Source organism: Galleria mellonella, unplaced genomic scaffold, assembly GCF_026898425.1.
Source record: "Galleria mellonella isolate WM207_F2 unplaced genomic scaffold, CSIRO_AGI_GalMel_v1 utg312, whole genome shotgun sequence".
NCBI classification, from domain to species: domain Eukaryota; kingdom Metazoa; phylum Arthropoda; class Insecta; order Lepidoptera; family Pyralidae; genus Galleria; species Galleria mellonella.
The window spans coordinates 3,157,673-3,178,923 of record NW_026442074.1 but is presented as its reverse complement, the minus strand read 5'-3'; the positions used below and the strand labels follow the sequence as shown (position 1 = coordinate 3,178,923).

General features: G+C 32.3%; 1 protein-coding gene across 9 annotated transcripts in view; it reads right to left on the bottom strand.

Moving 5' to 3' along the window:
* The window catches only part of LOC113515241 (myotubularin-related protein 3), a 116,863-nt gene that overhangs the window by 22,374 nt on the left and 73,238 nt on the right, over positions 1 to 21,251 (bottom strand). For 3 of the 9 annotated variants that reach the window (XM_052896023.1, XM_052896025.1, XM_052896031.1), the window contains exons 2-5: positions 19,076 to 19,410; positions 8,574 to 8,753; positions 4,912 to 5,087; positions 447 to 642 (exon numbers count right to left, since the gene is read on the bottom strand). In XM_052896023.1, coding sequence (XP_052751983.1) covers positions 447 to 642; positions 4,912 to 5,087; positions 8,574 to 8,753; positions 19,076 to 19,222 — 699 coding nt within the window. In that variant the 5' untranslated portion in view covers positions 19,223 to 19,410. Of the gene's footprint in view, positions 1 to 446; positions 643 to 4,911; positions 5,088 to 8,573; positions 8,754 to 9,660; positions 9,727 to 19,075; positions 19,411 to 21,251 lie in introns of those variants that run through there. The other 6 variants (XM_052896026.1, XM_052896024.1, XM_052896028.1 and 3 more) reach the window with 6 other exon arrangements.

Here is a 21,251-nt window from a genome sequence, read left to right as displayed (position 1 = left end):
ACCAGTATTAATTAAGATGATGTAACAATATCGCATATGTCTACATAAGCTCCAAATCTGTTCAGTCATTTAGAAACATACATGAACCTTAAAATTAAACAGGTTTTTTGGGCAATCGTGTACTAACTAAAAACAATAAGATACTGCCACTGACTTACGCAAATATAATTTTTTTTAATGAAACCTGGTTTACTCATAAGCAAAAACGAACTAAAATATGAGAGCAGGCAACCTGTGTAACCAGGTGCGAAACAGGTTACTAAAATAAAATATATATATAAATCGTCATAAGTAAGGGTTGCCGCCTCGTAACCATTAGTTACGGCTAAATGAGAGCAGGCAACCCGAGCGTATTTTATCTTTTACCAAATTTTATTAAAAGCAGAAATCAGCAGCAAGGTCTTGGTATATTACTAGGCTATCATAAACAGCATGCAATCATTTACCTCTATACGCCACCACGGTTCCTGCAAGTTGTGCGCTGCTCTCAGAAGCGCCCTGTGTATAGAAGTAGACGGTTGTTCCTTGGCCCACGCCGCGTACGCCGCCGCGAAGGTATCTTGTACTGAACTCATGGTGACCAAGCCAGTGTTGATTCTACGCCACCACTCTAAGCAATGGTCCCCAGTATTAAATGTACACCTAGAAATAAAATTATGAATGAATTATTATGAAAGTGGACCCTGGTCCGGGCTCTAAGAGGAAGAGGTAGAACTCTCTATGGGATTTTAGCTAGCATAAGTCAATTGCTAGCAATATACACTTAAGTTAATCTCCACGTGGTTCCCGCTAGAGACCATCATGACTAATTTATCGTTGAATTCGTCACGATGGCCTAACTGACCTATTTCATCCTCACCTATCATCTCTAACTGGTGCCACGCCAGCATATATGAATGGCGCAGGCGGAGATTTACCTTTACCACCCATTTGAAAAAAGTGTTTTCTCTGTCGTACACTATATGTATATATAACTACAAATTAGAAATTAGGATTACATGCTTGGTTGAAGAAATAGGTGAGACATTGTAGGGGTATTATTAATTATCTGTATACCGCGGTCTAGCTCGCGTGAATCATTAGAAAAATTATACTATGTTCTAAGTTAAAATATAAACCAATCGTGTACTAAATACCATTCAAATCCATTCGGTATTTTTTGCGCGAAAGAGAAACAAACATATCATCAATATGGAATCACAAACTTTCGCATAAAAGGAGTAGTATCTTGTACATTGTTCCCAATTATCGACATTTTACTGTACAAATAAAATCATAAACTGCTGTTGTATCTGGCACCTGATTCACCAATAATTCGTCCAAACAAATAAAACACAATATATTATAGAGATAATCGTGTTATTTGAGGGGCTTATTGCGATCGTTTTATATATGTACAAAAACATTTAGTTGCCAAGTGTTTTTATCTGCTACTAACCCCAATTATTGGCAAAACAAATTGATAATTCGAGCTGTGTTGCTAGGTTATAATACTTTTATAAACAATCTACTATTTTTTTTTTTTGTTACTACAAAATGATATAATCATCAATTAAAAAAGTAATAAATGTGTTTACTTTTACAACTTCTAAAAATACCGAAATACCTATTGCATGATTAGAATTTGCTTGAATAAATTAGACATAATATTTAACATATCAGTGTAAAATTTTAAATAAATACACTATCGCTACAAAACAAATTATGTAAGAGATGTTTTGGCTCGATTCTGAGGTATCGTCTGCTAAACATCTTTCTTTTTTCATCCGACTACAAAAAGAAGGAGATTCTCAATTCGATTGTACTTGTTTTTTATTTGTTACCTCATACCATTTACCTCCGTTGGTTATAAACAGATTTGAAAAATTCTTTTTTTAACTGAAAGGATATACATACAAATAGGACCCATGGACATTTTAATAAAGTCGGATCAATTTAGTTCTTAAATAAAAATAACTGGTTTTGTCATAATTAAAATCGCTTTTTGTGGGACACAATTTTTATTCATTTTAGACTTAACTTTTTTTTAATAAGCTCCCATCTAAAGTAGTACTTTTAGATTTTAGGTCGCTCTTTATTATTACTTCTATGCATATAGCACGTCATCATCATCATCATCATCATTTCAGTCATTATCCGTCGACTGCCGGATATTATAGCACGTCGCATATTTAATATTTATAATACATGCGCGACATGCATTACCGGCCTTAGGGAGGGGTAGAGAGTTCAAATCGAAACGGGCAACACAGGACCCATTCATCAGTAAAGGACCGCATTAAATTGGACGTCAGTGCATTGGAGTTTTCGAGTGAACAGATGGCGTAACCTTTTTTTTTTCGTCGCCGAGGGGCGCCCCGTCAAAACTTTGTTCAGGTGCAATAGGTAAACTAAGATCGGGCCTGGCGACATGGCTGAGTATGAGTGAGGTTACAAATATCAGATATTGAAGTAGGTATTATATTTTAAATAAATAAATAAATTTTATACATGATTAATCGGCAGTTATCGCTATAGATAAAAATTGTATAAATAATAAAAGTATTAGATTATGGGAACTAAATTTAACGTAGTTCTAACTTCAATTTATTCTATTTAATTCATACTACGCAAAAACCTTTAATAATAACTAAAACTTTTATAATAATTAATAATATCTAAAACTGCAAAAAGTTTTATGTCTTTAGTCATTAGTTTTTTTTTTTTTTTTATGTAACATAGAATGGCAAATAAGCTGACGGCTCACCTGATGGAAAGTGATAAACGTCGCCTTTAAACATGAACAGTATCATAGACATAACAGAGTATACTCTTGTCCATGACACCCTCCATGCGTTGCCATTCCTGAGGACTCAGGTGGTATATAAATAAATAAATAAATAAATATTCCTCTGTACCCTGTAAATTCATTGCCATATCCCACCCTTCAAACCGAAACACAGCCTTGCAAACACAACTGCTTTACGGTAGAGACACGAATGAACGAAGGTGCCCAAGCGTTCTATACTGCGTTTACCCGTATGGGATCACCACTCAAGAACCTTTCTTCCATTTTATACATTCCATTCTTTCTTTATTAATATAGGAATTATAACAACTTGTTCTTAATTAATCTCAGAGATAAGACTTCAACATAATTACACTTCTTATTTTTAAAACCTAAATAAATAGTCTACTTAGACTAGAAACGATTTCTAAAAATAGAATATTGTAACCTTGAAATTTATCTGTCGAATTTAATTAAAGAACCAGGAAAACATACGTGATAAATATAATAGAAACGGTATCCTTATAAAGACATGCGTATTATACATGTAAAAGTATATTAGTATGTTAACTCTTAGCGCTTTAACGGCTAAATGTAGAGGAATTTGGGATTGGAGAAGAACATAGACTGTTTTAATCTCGGTCTATGAACATATACTGGTAAAGTGGACGTATTACAAATACTATATGAAGAGAGAGGAGAGAAGAGGGTTATTAATGCTAACAATGGGACTGCCAGTCCCATTGCTAGCAATATACTCTGGCAGGTCGACCTCCACGTGATACAAATGTTCACATCACGATAAGCTAACTGACCTACCTTTTCATTTTCACCTATCCTCCCTCACTGGTGTCCCGCCAGCATATACCGTTAGCGCAGACGGAGTTACTATTCCATTATCATCCATTAAAACAAATATTGCATGTACACTAAATTTCTTGACATTTGGTTGGGCTGTTAAAACACCATGAAGTAACAAATAAAAACTTACTTTAATATCTATACTCTATCATCATTATTATTTTTATATTATAAATGTGAAAGTCAGCTTGTTTATTTGTTAGTTTGTTGCACGTTAACGTCTTAACATTTGAACTAATTACAATGAAATTTGGTATACACGTAATATCCCATATATTACGTGCATACAATGGAAAAGGTTTATAGGCTACTTTTTATCTAGGTCAGTGAACATATCCCGGTCACGCGGATGAAGTCGCGGGTAAAAGTTAGTAATATTATAACGAGAAAATATTTGATTATTGTATGTGTATAATATTCAAATGTAATGTATAATATTCAAAAATTACTCGACCGATTATAAAAAATACTTTCACCTATAGAAAGCTACATTAACAGCGAGTAACATAGACTATATGTTCTTTTCGAAAATTCTATCTACCCAAGCATGGCCGGACTGAATCGTTTATAATATAAAAATATAATATATATATATATATATATATATATATATATATATATATATATATATATATATATATATATATATATATTAAATACATATAATAAATACAATGGCGTTGATTTTGAGGTATGGTTTCCTAAACTTATCTCTATAACTAAAAGTTTAAACTTATAACTAAAAGTTTCATTTGACAATTTAAAAAAAACTATTACTAATATGTGAACCATGCAGAATTAAATGTAAAATAGTTTTGACGAAATTAGTTTATATGATCCTTACAATATTCAGATTTAGATACGGGATACAGATAGAGAATGGTGTTTCAACATAGACTCCAATGTTTTTGTAAATTTCTCAATTTGACTAGACGTGATTTAAACTCGGGACTAGGATTGAATAATATATATCATATATAGTTACAATATATATATATATATATATATATATATATATATATATATATATATATATATATATATATATATATATATATATATTGGTTCTATAATGGATATATTAAATATTGAATATTCAATGTTTAATATAATATCGAAATGAACCCGATCGTAATAAATATAAATAAATATTCGATGGGTATATGTTACATCCAAATGGGCGATGACTTTTATCCGCGATCAATGTCTTGAGAAACCCAATATATAGATATAGTGTGGTGCAGATATTGTCCATGTCTACTCGGAACTTGGCTGATACTCACTTGAATGTGCGTCCATTCTTGCAGAGTACAATCAAATGTATGAGATCACGTATCTCCGTCGCGTCGATGAGCCGGAGGGGCACGGAGGCGCCGGGTCCGCTCCGCCGCCGTGGCTGAAGGTGCAGCCGGTAATTGGACATCGCTATTGAGCCTCCATCCGTAGTTCTTCCAACCCACTGTAAAAAAAACTGTGGTCAGTGGACAGACAATAAAAAAAAACGAAACAAAATTTAAAAAAAAAGACTGACCCGTCAAGAGATTTTTTTTTTGCAACTTAGAATGACAAACAAACTGACGGCTCACCTGATGGAAAGTGGTAACCGTCGCCTATAGACATGAGCATAACAGAATATACTGTTACCTCTCACGCGTTGGCATTCCTGAGGACTCAGGTGTTATTCCTTTATACCCTGTAAATTAACTGCCATATCCCACCCTTCAACCGAAACACAGCTATGCAAACACAACCGCTTCACGGTAGAAACACGAATAAGACAGAGGTGCCCAAGCAAACGACTTTTGTATAAAGTCACAGTCTGGTAACTCGCTTAAAAATAAAAAGGGGACTAGACGAAAATAGTACAAGTACTGGATTAGTAAAACAGGAAGAAACTTATGGAATGCAGTAATAATGTGTAGGCGAATTTGACAATGCAGACATTATCAGCGGTGCCAGGTTATTGACCCCAGTGCATTCAACCCGTTGGCCTTTACTTACCACTGCATTCTCAACTTATCTATTCCGTCTCAGTTTCTAATTAATTAAATTAATTCAATTCAATTTGTATCTATAACTCGATACGATAGTTTTCTAATTCATTTATCCACATTAATATACATATTAACAACATATTAAACTAAATCGTTAAACTGTATATTAAGTTAATTGCTTAGAATTATTTTGTTTAATTCCGCTACCGAAATTAACCAAAAAAAAATTTAATCAAAATTCTAGTATTATGCACTTTATTTGGGATAAACATCATATACTCTTCAAAAACAAATATATACCCACTAGCTTTTACCCGCGACTTTGTCCGCGTAATCGAGATATGTTTACTAACTAAAAAGTGACCTACATCCTTCTCCATTCTATATGATACGTGTATATCAAATTTCATAGTCGTTGGATAACAAACAAACTCACATTTAGATTTATATTATGAGTAAGGATTACTGGAGTATATCCACTGAAGTACTAGGATAATTTCGACAAACGACTTAGAATTGGCAAAGATAAGAGAATCGCATAACAAACAAAAAGAAATTGAAAATCTCTTTTCTTTTGAAGTTGCTTAATTAATCTTTTATATTTCTATATAATTAGTATACTGTTTCCTTCAAAATGTATAATAAGTACAAGTCGTGACGAAAATAGCAATTAATTTATATGAAAAGTCCGAAGTTAATTTATAACTTCGCCGGTGCCTTGTAATGTCTTGGCAAGTAACCGGCACCGCCGCCTCCTGCCAATACACCTCGGTTGTCAATTGCTTTATTTCCGACCTCTACAGAAATATCTTATTATGACACAAAAGACATGAGTTTTATATCAAATAAGATTGTGTCCTACAAAAAAAAAAAACCGACTTTAATTGTGGTTAAAATATTTATACTCATTTAAAAACTAAACTACTGAGCCGTTTTTGATAAAATTTGTATAAAACTAATGTAAAAAGATATATGTATATATATGTTTTCAGATAAAAAAGAATTTTCCAAATCGATTTACAACTGACGGAGTTAAGAGGTAACAAACATAAAAGAAAATACAACCGAATTAAGTACCTCCTTCTTTTCGAAATTGGTCATAAATAACATTGCATTATTTCGATTTATTTTGCTAAATTTATAACGGGTTTTTATTTTGATATACAGGTAAACCTAATATGTATTAATTTTAATCGCACGGGTGGACATTTTTACATTTCCCTTCACTGCTTTGCTCCTATTGATCGTAGCGTGATGAAAAGTATACTATAATCTGCCCAGGAATATGAAGAATAATTGTACCAAGTTTCGTTAAAAACCGTCGAGTAGTTTTTGTTTCTATAACGAACATACAGATAGACAAAAATTTTACTGATTGCATTTTTGGCATCTGTATCGATCACTAATCACCGCCTGATAGTTATTTTGGAAATATATTCCATATACAGAATTGACCTATCTACAGATTTATTATAAGTTATTATAGATAACCTTCGGTGTTACGTGGCAAATCTTACATTTTGCCAATAAGCGCCTCTAAATATGATGAATAGCTTGTACTATGACTGTAAGAAATCCTTAGAATTTAAATTTTATGTGCTTGTTCATTGTGTGTACCTATATCTGAGTATATACTGTGACCTCCTTATTCATAAAAACGTCAAACTTCTCATAAACCTATTTTAGTTTTTGAAATGCTTTATGCCAGTGATTCTCAACCACTGTGCCGCGGCACTTTTGTGTGCCGCCAAATTTTAAAAGTGTGCCGCCAAATTTTGCAAATATTTAAAATTTTTGTCATAAACTATTTATGCAGTGTGTTGTAGTAAAGTAAATAATTTTTATCTTTTTCTTTGTGTGCCGCCAAATTTTGAAATCGTTAAATATGTGCCGCAACAAAAAAAAAAGGTTGAGAATCACTGCTTTATGCTATGAACTGACTGTACTGTAATGTAAAATACGTTACAGTACAGTCAGCTAGGTGGGAGGTAGATTGCTAGTAATGCGAACTACCAGTCCGATTGCTAGCAATATTTTATATAAGAAATACTTGTCAGTATTGTCATATAGCTATTTACGTTACCGTTTTATATACTAAGTACCACCATATACAGCACTAGTGCAACGCATTACATCGTTGCACTAGTGCTGTCACGGTCGCTAATTTCGCTAAGTGACCTAAAAAGAAGTCAACACAGTTTCATATTACCTTGTAAAGGGGTGTTTAAAAATATACTACAAATATTTTGCGATAATGCTATGTACGGGAATTTAAATCTCTTTTTCTTTGTAAGCTGATATTTGTTTATTTTTGTTTGTTTCGAAATAAAAATTTACTTTTATTTTGTACCCATATAAATAAGTAAGGTTCTTCAGGTATATCAGCCCTATCGTACCCTGAATTGATTTCTCAGATAAGGTTTAATCTACTACTCCTACTCACGGAAGGAAATAATTAATGGGTATCAATAATTTACAGAGATGTTAAAAAATTTCTGATTTGGGTTCTGCTAATATAGATAGAATAAGATCAATATTTATGGTATTTAGATTAAAAATGACACGTGAATACTATATTTGGTTATTTTATATTATTTATATTTTTCTTTATAATGTTTCTCTTTCTTTTACTATTTATGTCTTTACTTTTATTATTTTTATAATAAATTTGCACTTTGCCCTTTCCATATTTCTTATTTATTCATTACAAGTAAATTATTTTTTTTATATCAATTTATATCAATTTTTAAATAAATTAAATTATTCTCTTTTTATCCATATATTTTTAATTCATTGGCTGTTTTTTTATCTCTTCGTTTGTTTTTTCATTACTTTTTACTTTTTTTATTTTTAAAGCAAAAAATACTTTATTTACGGACAATTGTTTCTCTTCTTCTTTTTTTGTGTCAATCTAGTATCTACTATCTACTATAATCTACTAGTACACCCACCTTGACAAACTCTGCGCATATGGGCGTGAACCCGATCTCCAGATCGGGCTCGTCGAAGTGCGTGCGCTCGCGCGGATACAGATCGCTGGCGCGCACGCGGTGCGGCGGCGGCTCCGGCTGCGGCGGCGAGCGGTACCTATCGCGGTCGCTCATCTCGCTCGTCGAAGGTGCCGCTACCTGCTGACAAGAATTGTACACAATTAGACATTGTTTCTTGTCTTTGATTGTTATATTTATCTTGTACAAAACGGATGAAGATTATATACAAAAGTAATCTGTTTTTTTTTTTAATAGATGATAATAAAATGGTAGTCCCGCCTGTGCTATTAGTATACACTGGCGGGGCACCAGTGAGAGATGATATGTGAGGATGAAGCAGGTCAATTAGCGCATTGTGACGAATTCAACAAGAATTATTCACAATGGTTTCCAGGGGGAACCACGTGGAGGTCGACCTGATAGGGTATATTACTAGCATTGGGGGCTGTTAAACTCCATTGCTATCTATTTGGGGACAATCCCTAACCCACTCATGTTAGGGGAAAAGGGATTGTTAGTAATGGAGACCCCATTGCGCAAGTCATCTACTTGGAATTACTGATGAATTCATCATGATGGGCTAACTGGCCTGTTTTCATTCTCATCGATCACCCTTCACTGGTGCTCCGCCAGCGTATCTAACCCACTCATGTTTTTTTTTTTTTATAAAGCAGTTGCGCTTACATGGCTGTTTCGGTTTGAATGATGAGATATAGCAGTGAAAAGGCATAACACCTAATAATCAGTATTTACTGACTTATCTAATCTAATCTAATAAATACAACCACAATTAATTTCACATTCTTAATAATGCTACTCTGCCAGGTTTATTTTGTACTATTGTCATAGCCAATAGTACTTTGACATTGAAAACTAATCTAACGAAACGACACTCATTTAAATTATAAAAATAACTAAATCAACTTGTGTATTTTTTTCGGGACCACTAGACTAGTTTCGCAGCCATCCGTGACCCTAAATACGCGTAAGTTGATCAAGCTATTTTTATAATTAAATTACAGAATATTATATGTTATTATAAACTTACACACATTCCGAAAAACATAAAGGTTCCCTTTCTTTGGCAATTAATTATAAAATTGTTTATATACACTGTAAATTCACTTGCCTCAAATAGACACGACTTTCAACTACATAACAAACAAAAACAATGATTATAATATCAATAATAACTGTACTAATGTAATGATAAGGGTATCTAGGTATTACGCTATAGCGCCAGAATTGGCTTTCTCTCTCGTACAGGAAGGTTATATATCTTTCTCTCACTCGTTTATTTTTATACATGTATATTTTCCACTATCACAAATGTCAAATGTTACAAAAACTAGAGTTCTTAGGTTAGTTAAATGTTTACGTGTAACAATTACAGAGTACTATGTACCAAATAGTCATTTTTATCATGTTTCTTATATATTAACCATTATAACGAGAGACGCTGTTCTAATTTTTATATAAACTATCTTTTTACCCGCTACTTCGTACGGATTTCAGAAGTAGGAAAATAAATTAAATAGACCATTTCTAGATGGGTTGCCCAAAATACACACCAGAATTAAGTTATATTTTCAAGAACACAACTGTGAAAACCGCATTCAATTTAGTAAAGTATTTTTTACGTGATGCCGGATCAAATATACAGACAGACAAAATTTGTAAAAAATATCGTTTTAGCATATAGGTATTGGACTTACCTTTTATTTTTTATTAAATATTTCCAATATACAGACATTGTCTCATTACAATTTTATTATATTAACTAAAATGAACATTACGTGATACTACTATATAAATAACAAATATAAATCCACATTTATTACTAAACTAAAATGTGTAACTGTAAATTTGTTTAATCACAAACATTACATACACGTATGTTTGTAATTAAACGAAAGATTTGCAACAAATGCAAACGCTGTTTGACTAAAAACAACATATATTATTTATCATTAGCTAATTCTTAAGTACTAGGTACCAGGAAAGCATAATCAAAGCGAAGAGCACGTAAGAGGTTGACGCAACCACAAGTACCACAACGGTTAAGTGGAAAAGCACTAAAGTACATGTGTAGAAATATTTACATTGTATAAATGTAATACTTTGAAATATACCTTGTTGTATATTATAATTAGTGTGGCAATTTAATGAAGATATTCGAAATAAAATGCAGCCCATCAAATGTGTTACGGTAATTAAGAATGGAATGTTTTAGAAACCGTAACACGCGTAGCTTTTAATACCACATTTCGAGCCAATCTATGCAATTTATTTGAAAAGTAATAGAACAAATCCGCTTATTTAAATTTATAATCGAAGTGTGAAATTTCAAATAGTAAATCTCTTCTTTTCAACTCTACGTTACTTTCATTTACAAGCTATTAAATAAATAAAAAAAAAATGAAAGCAGTATTTGTCAAGGACGTGTTGAAGAAATGAAGGTGAACTAATTAAGAGGACTAATTTATTTTAGTTAAATATTAATTAATAATCTAATTGCGCTAAGTCATTACTAACAATACTTTAAGTTCAACATGATGTTTGCTGAAATATATAATAACAAAATAAATAAATCGCAGAATAAAATGAAAATAGCTAAGATACATCCAGATAACCTCTTTAATATTTCTAGCCAAGCTTATTTATTATCATCGTTCAAGCAAATCATTATTATCCCCTGCTGCCAATAGGTCTTTCTCAAAAACTGGCAAAGTTGTTTCCAATCCAGTACACAGTACTAGCTAGATTAACAAAGCAAACCAACCATACAAATACAATTTAATTTATTCTGATACACGGTCCAGAACCTTCGCACTCTGGTCGTTAGGAATAATCCCTACATTATATACTCAAGAATGCACCTATCAGTGAAAACAAAAATGTTATAGACAAGCGTAAGTCATTGATAGCGTCACCGCTATCATCCCAGACGCTAGTACAAATACCGAGCTCCTGACCTTCTATTGTTTCTTAGTACTCGCCAAGTTTTTTATTTGTACTTCACAACACGGTCCAATTGAGTGAATCTACGTTAACCTCGAGTTGTGCTGTGAGAATTTTCATTTCACTTTCGTATTAATTATGTGGCGCATTAAATATAAAGCACGTATTGTTCGTTGGGTCGTATGCAACGGAATGCAATATTTGCAACTTATACCTACACACAATACAAAGAGTGTCTCCTTATTATGCAGGACTGGATTTATGTATAAATATATTAGAGGCCAATAAACCTTCTATTCAGACGGGTCCTAAATTGGTCAAACATTCCGGAGCAATGATGTAATGCCTCGAGGCTTAGGGATCTTCATATAATCAAGCACCGTTTACACGACCATGAATCATCTTCTATACATAACTATTAAGTTAGTAAGCTATAATTTAGATGCTCTTACGAATTGATTATTAGATAAGAGGCTTTTTATAGTCCTGGTAACATACAATATTATAAGTTCAACATAATCAACTTTAAATTGGAGAAATCTTCTACGAGCACGTACACTTTTTAAATATTTAACATTATCTTTGTTTTTACTCGAGAGATCTTTACAAGCACGTACGTTTCTATTTCTGAAATTACAATTTTGTAAAACTGTATTAAATGAAGATAACCAACGTGCTACTGGCAACGTATTTCGTTTTCCTCGTTCATCCCCATCGGCCATTATTTCTTTATTCACCTTTTACGTGTATGTGTGTAATCAATCCTTTTTGGTCTTCCTCCTCAGTCATACATTTATAATCAAAGCTCTTCAAAATACTCCGTTCTAATTATGATTAGATTATGAATGTGGATGTCGAGTTATTCCGTTGAGTCTACATTCAAATCTCAATAACTCTATGTTATAAATAAGTTACTATTACTAAAACGAATAAGGAACCATAACGAGATTTCGAAAGTTGTCATCAGAAGACAATGCCAGTAATATTTAAGTATAAAGCGTGGGTCCTAACACCTACAGATCTTTTGGCTCATTCACCCTTGCAGGCCAATGAACACAAGAATTGAGCGCAAGCCATAAAAGGATACCGACAGGACTGTTATATATAATAAAAATGCCTTGTTTTAGTACAAAAAGTTGAATAAAACATACAATTCTTCTGACTGTGAAATAAAAAAATAGAAACGATATAAATTTGTGGGATTAAAGACTTTCTATATTGCATTACAACACACAAATAAATGGAATAAATCAACAGTTTGATTACAAATAAAAGCACTTATTTGTACTTTAAAAGATCCCAAGATATAGAAAAAGTGTTTACAAAGTTATGATACGTACAGACAAAGAAACAGATAGACGTGACAAAATTATTTACCTAGCTTATTTGATACTTTGAAATATTGATAACTTTAGAGAAATTAAAAATCTACGCAATCTTTGTACAAGAAAAAAACAAAAAAAGATCAACAAACATTTCTTGTTCAAAACAGAATAAGCTCTGTACTGAAACATACAACATCATTAAAACAGTCATCAAAACAGTCCGGGTGGGCATCCTACACCAGACTATATAAGCCGACCATGTAAAGGAACCACCAGCATCATAAAGTTGCGCATTGAGCAAAGATGGTCTTTCAATCGGTTGATTAATAGTTGAGTTTTAAACATAGTTCGTTCACCTATGAATTGTAAGTAAACATAAAAAAACCAGTAAGCTTTTAAAGGGGCTCGTAAGAGGCGAGTCGGAACGTCGAACTCGTACAGATTGGGTACTATTTTTATTACAGCACAGACTGGTTGTTTGCATACCAATTAGGATTTCAGTTATTGACTCTGACTAGAAACTAGATAGGCTAGTATATTGTAGAAAATTCCATCCGAACTTCTTATGTATTCAAACCGAACAACAAAGTTTTCTTCTAAATAAATTACATGGTAAAAGAATGTTATCGAAAATGCGATCATACTTTATATTTTTTGTCAGGGAAAATATAATAAAATTTCCATTAATAATAAACATCGCTCTGTGAACGAATCATTCCAGTATTTGGGTTTTATTGAATGACAAAAGCTACATAAGTGATATAAAATCTACGAATAATAATAACAAGATAGCTTGCTTTCATTCAGTGAAATCGAGAGTTGCCGACAATGGAGTTGATATGGAAAGGCTTTACCAATTTTTATTGATGGACAATTGCAAATCTTTTGCGTGTGAGTGCGATATTAATTCATTATTTTGTGCCACAAAAAACACCGATTCTAGTAGCAAAACCAAATGATTTAAAAACTAAACATCTGATAGATTTTGATAAAATTTCTGGGGGATCAATCTGAAACTATAATTCTCTCATATAAAAAATAATTTTCTAAATCGTTTTAATAGTGATGGAATTATGAGGTAACATCCTTCTTTTTTGAAGTCGGTTGAAAATATGAAAAAAAAAAACTATTTTTGCGTAATAAAACAAAAAGTAAGATACAAAGTTTAAAAAACAATTGAATAGATATCATGGAAAGCACGAATCGTTGGCACTGAGTACTAGGAGAACATATCTTGGCAGTAGTTGTCTTACAACTTCCTTCATTGCCTTCTCGGCAATACGCACTGACCACGTTAGGCAAGGACGCCCGCACAATGCAGTGTTAGCCAACAGCGGATATAAAGGGGCAAGCCCTCGCTTGCATAACATCACGCATGACTAATCTCGCGTTGGTATGCGTAGGAGATAGATATTGAGGTCGTTTGAGGTCGCCATGTGGGCATCGTTAACGGCCAGCATGTTTTACATGATACGAACGCCAAATAAAGATATATTTCGTATATAATTCGTTCGACCGAAGAGAGTACTAGATAGTGTTATCATAGTGTATAGGGATATATGTATAATGAATGAAATGAAATCTCCATTCATCATTTGTGACTTCGTCATTCAAGTCGTTCACCCAGTCGGAGGCCGCCCGTTGGTGGAATTGAAAGGCCCATTCAGGGCCACGTTTTGACGCTTGAGTGTCTGTATTAGTCGCAGGAAATTTAATATACGCCAACACAAATAGTATGAAGACATAAATGCAAATTATTAAATGCAATTATGCAATTGAATATGTTTCAGTCACTAATAGATTTAGTCTTTTAGTTGGAAAATGTAACTCTTTTGTTTTCCTAGTGTCATATGTGTGACATGTTGATACATTGTCACACACACATGACACTAGGAATTCATGAACACCAACAACACTACATAAATATTATGTTCGAAGCAAATAGATCCATTAAATACGTTTATTTACTAAAAATATTACATAAGAAACTTACATATTTGTTCTATAATACACGCCCATTCGTTCAATAGTTTCATTGTGCAGAATTTTAGAACGAGATGCAAAACAAACTTTACGTGAGTTTGCAACTATCCGTCTCGCTCCTGTGTGCCCATCTTCATTGTGGGCAACAATAGATCGAGAGCTTCCGGTGCACCGCGTGACGATTCGCAATTTAGCTACGACATGCAGTAAAATGTATCAAGCACTCACATAAATATATAATATAAATATCGTAGAACAAATCTAAAAAAATTAAAAGCTACCTTTTATAATTAATCCGCCGTCTTATAGCTGCGGTCATTTTAAAATGTCATTTATTTTAACGTTACCTGATCTTGAATCTCTTTCATTTTATGCCCATATTAATAGGGTTAATAAAATATACACATACCATCTGCCTTATTTTGATCGCGGCCATTTTGAAAATATTACAATACTCAATATTGTATCGTCACCAGGACTAAAGATGTATACGAAATTTTATTTCAATCGGATGTCAAGAAGTGGTTCTGATTCGGTTTGCAAAATTTAACCTAAACAAACCGTTATAATTGCAAGTTAAATCAAAGCTTAAAGTATCGCAAATATTCACCTTTATATATCCGTTTACCAAAATATTTAAATCAACCATTCCATCTAATTGAATAAACAACACAATAATTTTCATCCGTCTCCGGACATCTTGAATATAAAATCACTACACTTATACATATTATAATGAGCTGATATTCTAACTGTAATATTAAAATAGATGCTTTCTGATTTCCTCGAAATATAACTAAGAGATATACGAATTCAGAAATCAATCTTCAAGTATTGAATTATTGCATTTAATTCTACAAAGTTTGGAAGCTACAACGCCACAGACAAAATCTTCTTCGGAATTAAAGATGACTAAAGATTATAATATTAATATAGTTGGAATGCAGTTGTACTATGCACTGTGATATGCATAATGGATTATAAACGCCACAGTACTGACTCATCCTATGACAGACTCATTGGATACAACAGACAGTAATGTTGAATATGATTAAGTTTGGTTAACGTTGTTATCGTCCCCTACTGTTTGCTCAAATGGACCACTTGGATTATTCTAAGAAACACTGATTCGATTATTGTCTGGACTGAAACAAGGGCGTTTGATCAGTTAATATATAGCTGGGGACAGGAATATTATTCGCTTGTCACTCAAAAGACACGCCTGTAAATAAAGAATTAAGTTTCATGTTTAATAAATATAAAATTGGATATAAGGATATTTTTGTACTGTTAATAAATTTCCATTTTTTTTAATATATTATTATTAGTGTTATAATGTAGTGAAGCTTAATGTCTGGTTTGCTTGTTTATGTTGTTATGGTAAAGCATTTCCCAATATGTTTGTTTGATATCAGATTTTTCATCAAAAATAAGATCTATGAGAATTTTTTCATAAAACTAAACAGAAAGAAATAGAAACTAGATGCAGACAATATTAGAAGAGAATAAAAAAAAATCAATTGTTATTTAAATATACCAGTACTTTAATAACAAATTCATTTACGCTGTCACTTTTTGTTTTCACACCTATGTTTGGAATGTTGTTATTTGACGAGAAGAACCAGTAAGAAACTCGATAGTCGCTCTTTTAAGATCAATCTATTTATTTGCTTATCGAAAGTAAGTGACCAGTTATATAAAACATGCAAGTAGAGAGTTTCCATGGAGTTTTTCTTATTACTTATCTAACTGGACACCTTTCAAAGTACTAGTAGAGTTGCTTTGTGTCATACTAAAATAATGCCTATTTAATATTGAGTTTATAACAAAACAGTTGTTAATTTAAGATAGTACTTCTATGTTGTTTAGATAAAAAAGATGTCTGGCTAAGAATGACTTGTCAAAGTGAATTTCTATCACAAGCACATTAAATGCAAACGCATCTTGTAATAAAATTTTTTATTATAAATAAAAATATCAAGTACTTATATTCTTACAAGATTCTATATCCATCACCGACATTTTTACAATTAGTTAATTTAAAATTTTCGTGTTACTTACATAGAGGGAGACTGTACAAAAGTCGTTTGCTTGAGCACCTCTGTCCCATTCGTGTTTCTACCGTGAAACACTTGTTATTGCATGGCTATGTTTCGGTTTGAAGGGTGAGATACGACAGTGAATTTATAGGGTACAGAGGAATAACACCAGAGTCCTCAGGAATGGCATTGCATGGGGGTATCATGGACAAAACAGTATACTCTGTTATGACCATGGTACTGATCATGTCGTCAGCTTATTTGCCAATCGCACAGTACAGCACGGGGACTTAACGCGATGTAATAAATAAGCAGGTATGTAGGTACTATTTGCCTGTAAAGACTTTTTCATTGTTTTAAGTCCCAATTGTATATTTCAAATATTCTTTACAATCATTAATCATATTGTGTTTTTTACCATATTATTGTATTTTATTTTAGTCCTTATCATGATGGCAGTTAGTGATATATTATTGTTTATTTCTGAGGAGGGGGGTCTGGTGATCTAAGACACACAGAGCTCGCTGCCCAATTTAGACGCCAGTCTCCCACAACTGTTCCGTTTTATGTTATTGTTGCCAATTGAATTGTAATATGGTTGTGTAAAAAAATAAAAATTATTATTATTATTTCAAATTAAATCTGCAAATTATTAATATATTCCATATTAAATTTAGGCTATTGTTTATTAAACGTGATAAGTTACAATAAACATCTCCCCTTATTGAAGTCATGGTAACGTTGGCTCGATATCTACGCTCGTCTAAATACGTTTTCTGGTGTTCACGACATTTCACTGGCAAACATAAAAGCTTGTAATAATGACTATTTTTAAACTTAATTCTTTTAATTTTTTATGTCTTAAAAGATGGTGGTGTTAATTCTGAACGCATCATTCTCTACCTCTAAATTTAAAATTTGACATTAAAACATGATTATTCTACAAAATTTTTACTAGAATTGTGTAAAAACTGATTGAATTAATGAAAACTATTGTTCCCTTGCACACAAACAAAATAATTAATAGAACTGAGTTACATTTAATTTTCTAAACTTGATGCCATACTGAAATAACATAATGAAATAATGTAAATAAAATTAATATTAAGGATGCAATATTTATAATGCCTATGTGTGGCGAAATATGTACATATGCATTTAGTAACACCACGTATCTCATGTTCCACCAAATTGTAGATTTAGGAAATTTCAGCGAATGATAACTAAGAATCGACGCAACTGTTCAAAATAGTGATTACCGCGCTACCGCTTTGCTAAAGCGATTCAAGCTAATATTAAATGAGGATTAAAGAAATTTATATAGTTATTCTGAAATGTCGACTCATCCAAAGAACAATGGTTGCTGTAAGTGAACATCCTTACAAGTAGATGAATGGAACGAGCGGTGGCATTGGCGCAGCGCTGGAGACGCGGGACGCAATTTGCAATTTATTAATTCTCAAGGCAAAGGATGTTTGCTTTGTACACCGTTAGTGATATCGTTTTCTCTTCTACAGTAACATTGATATTCTACGTGTATAAATGAAAAAGAAGAAACATCTTTTTTTAAATATAAAAGTCAGTCACTAATTTATATAATATTGTAAATAAATATACAATATATTGTAAAAAAATATGCAGAAACAGACGTTCTGAGGTAGGGTACGATAAATGCAAACGCTCTGAAAACAAATTTTAATAGCAATAGCATCGGTCAATAAGAATTGGATTATTATTATTATTTATTTTGATTTTTTTTTTTACTCAATGTATTATTATGGCTTTATTGCTATTATATAAAAATACTACGATACAATTCAAATGAATTAAGTAATTTAGATATGGTAGTTGTAGCTTTAATTAACTATATAGTATTTAGTTTTAATGAAATATAACATTTTAGGAGTGTTTCTTTTTTCTAACTTAATTTTTTTTTTTACAATAACCTATACAAATGCCTTAGTCCAAATTATTTAATAAAATTTTATAACGACATATATCATATATATATAGTTCTGTTGATAATTTGTTGAAATTTTATAAAAATGTAAAGCGAATAGTTAAGGGTATATAATAAAACAAAATCGAAGAGACTCTAATTATAATACATGGTCATTTCTAAAGGGTAAGAATGAAATATTATTAAGTTACAAACCTGGGCGTAATCTGGGCTCGGCGGTCTAGCCGGATACTTGGAGGCCATGCGCGCACCTGCCCCACAGCCCTGGGTAGCAGGCACCTCATCCTCCGGGTAATAAAGATGCACGAAATCCTCCGTGTCCAAGAATGTGTTGATCAGCATACTCCACAATATACAAAACTAACTAATACATAACTTAACGCAGTCTAACAGATCAGACTTTAGGGCCACTAACACTAGTTTAACATTACATCACTGTTGTAGGAAGCACACCATCGACACACCATCGATTTGTAACGTTCCATCGTTTGTCTTCACCTATTGTAATAATTCCATCACACAGCTACCTACTAGAAACGAAAATGACTTTGTTATGACCATTGCTACATGACATATGTAAAAGATACGATGTCAAGCTATTTGTCAACTGAAAGCTTCAAATACCATATTTGACAAAAGTTTCATCTACGTCAAATTTAAAAACAAATGACAATTTAAAAACATAATCAACTTATTTAAAAAGAAATCTATTTCGAGTATTAAAATATATAGGTATATTCTTTAAAATTGATAAATTAAATTGCGTCTAAAAAGAAAATATAAAAAACTTTAATAGTCAATACTTAGAAGTTTGTATAAATAAGAGGATCATTATTTTCCAATAATCAATATAAAAAAAAAAAACAAGAAAACAATCTTGCAAAGAGAAATATTATTTCTGTAGTAAAGAAAATTCTTTTATCATTCATGCCGTTGAGAAGTTACGGTAAAATAATGAATTGTGTGTAAAGTAAATTGAGCGCTTGTTATTCATGGCTTTTACAATGTCATGGCATTTTTGGTATTTTCACAAGTTGATAGTTTTGACGTCATTCATGACAATATGTTTCTGCTTGTACAAGTGCTCCGATTGTTCAAGCCCATTGTAAACCGAGAGTGTTTTGTTACAAAGAGTATCTACATCTTAAGTACTTGCATTGTAGTTTCTTAACAAATAAGAACAAATTGTGTAACTTGTTTATAGACCGTTTTCTTGTTATCGTTTTATAAAACAAAGTAAATGTGGACACAAAATTCTATAACTGGACACAGCAATTCTATGATAATTGATATTATATTGATAACCTGAATTGTGTTAAGTAAACAAGATTATATGAATAGGTTATAGAGTAAACAAGATTACCTACATTAATAAACAAGATTATATTTGTTATGTAATACAATGTAAACAACAATCACCTAACCTAAATTTCTCTTTGTTACGTGCAGTGATTGTAATAACCAATCGTTGTCGTGCAATTCTTTCACCACCATGATGAGCTCCAGCACTGGTGACAGGGGGGAAAGGGATTGTTAGTAATGGAGACTGAGATTCCCATTGCTAGCAATATACCCAACCAGGTCGACCTCCTCGGTTCTCCCCGGAAACTATCATGGTTAATTCCTGATGAATTCATCATGATGGGCTAATTGGCCTGTTTTAATTCTCATCTATCACCCTTCACTGGTGCTCCGCAAGCGTATACCGTTAGCGCAGGCGGGGTTACCATACCATTTTCACCCATAAAAAAAACACTGGTGACATTATAAATTTGATAACAAGAGTGATTTTCGTCAAGTGCGATATTTTGTTTAACTTATTGAGTTTCGAGTTTACAGTAAAGTAGAACTGAAACTCTTCGGCGATGAAAAACACCGTTAACTAAAAATTGCGAGGGGTAGCGGTTGATTTGTTTTTTACTACGTTGAATCCAAATTATTACGCTTAGCAGAATGTATGCATGTCGCATGATCATTACAATAGCAACACATCCTATCAAAGACTATAGCAGAGAACATATATTTTAATTACTAACAATTACATATACTAATTTAGATAACAAAAATAATATTAAGTATGTTGCTAATATTAAATAAGAATGATTCATAATCACAATATAAATAGAGTATTATTAGCTGCACATATGAATGTGCATAGGTTTAATGACCTCGATTAATTTTAACCATAATGCAGTTTATTTAAAGAGCTCTTCTTGTCTGCTCAATTAGTAAATGATACTGTACTTTCCCATGTCTAATATAAGATTAATGATTGTTAAATACACCAGACTTGACCAGACCCCCAAAGCAGGGGAGAAAGTATGTCTTACTTTCAACTTGATACTGCAAGAGGTAATGTTGTGTAAACATC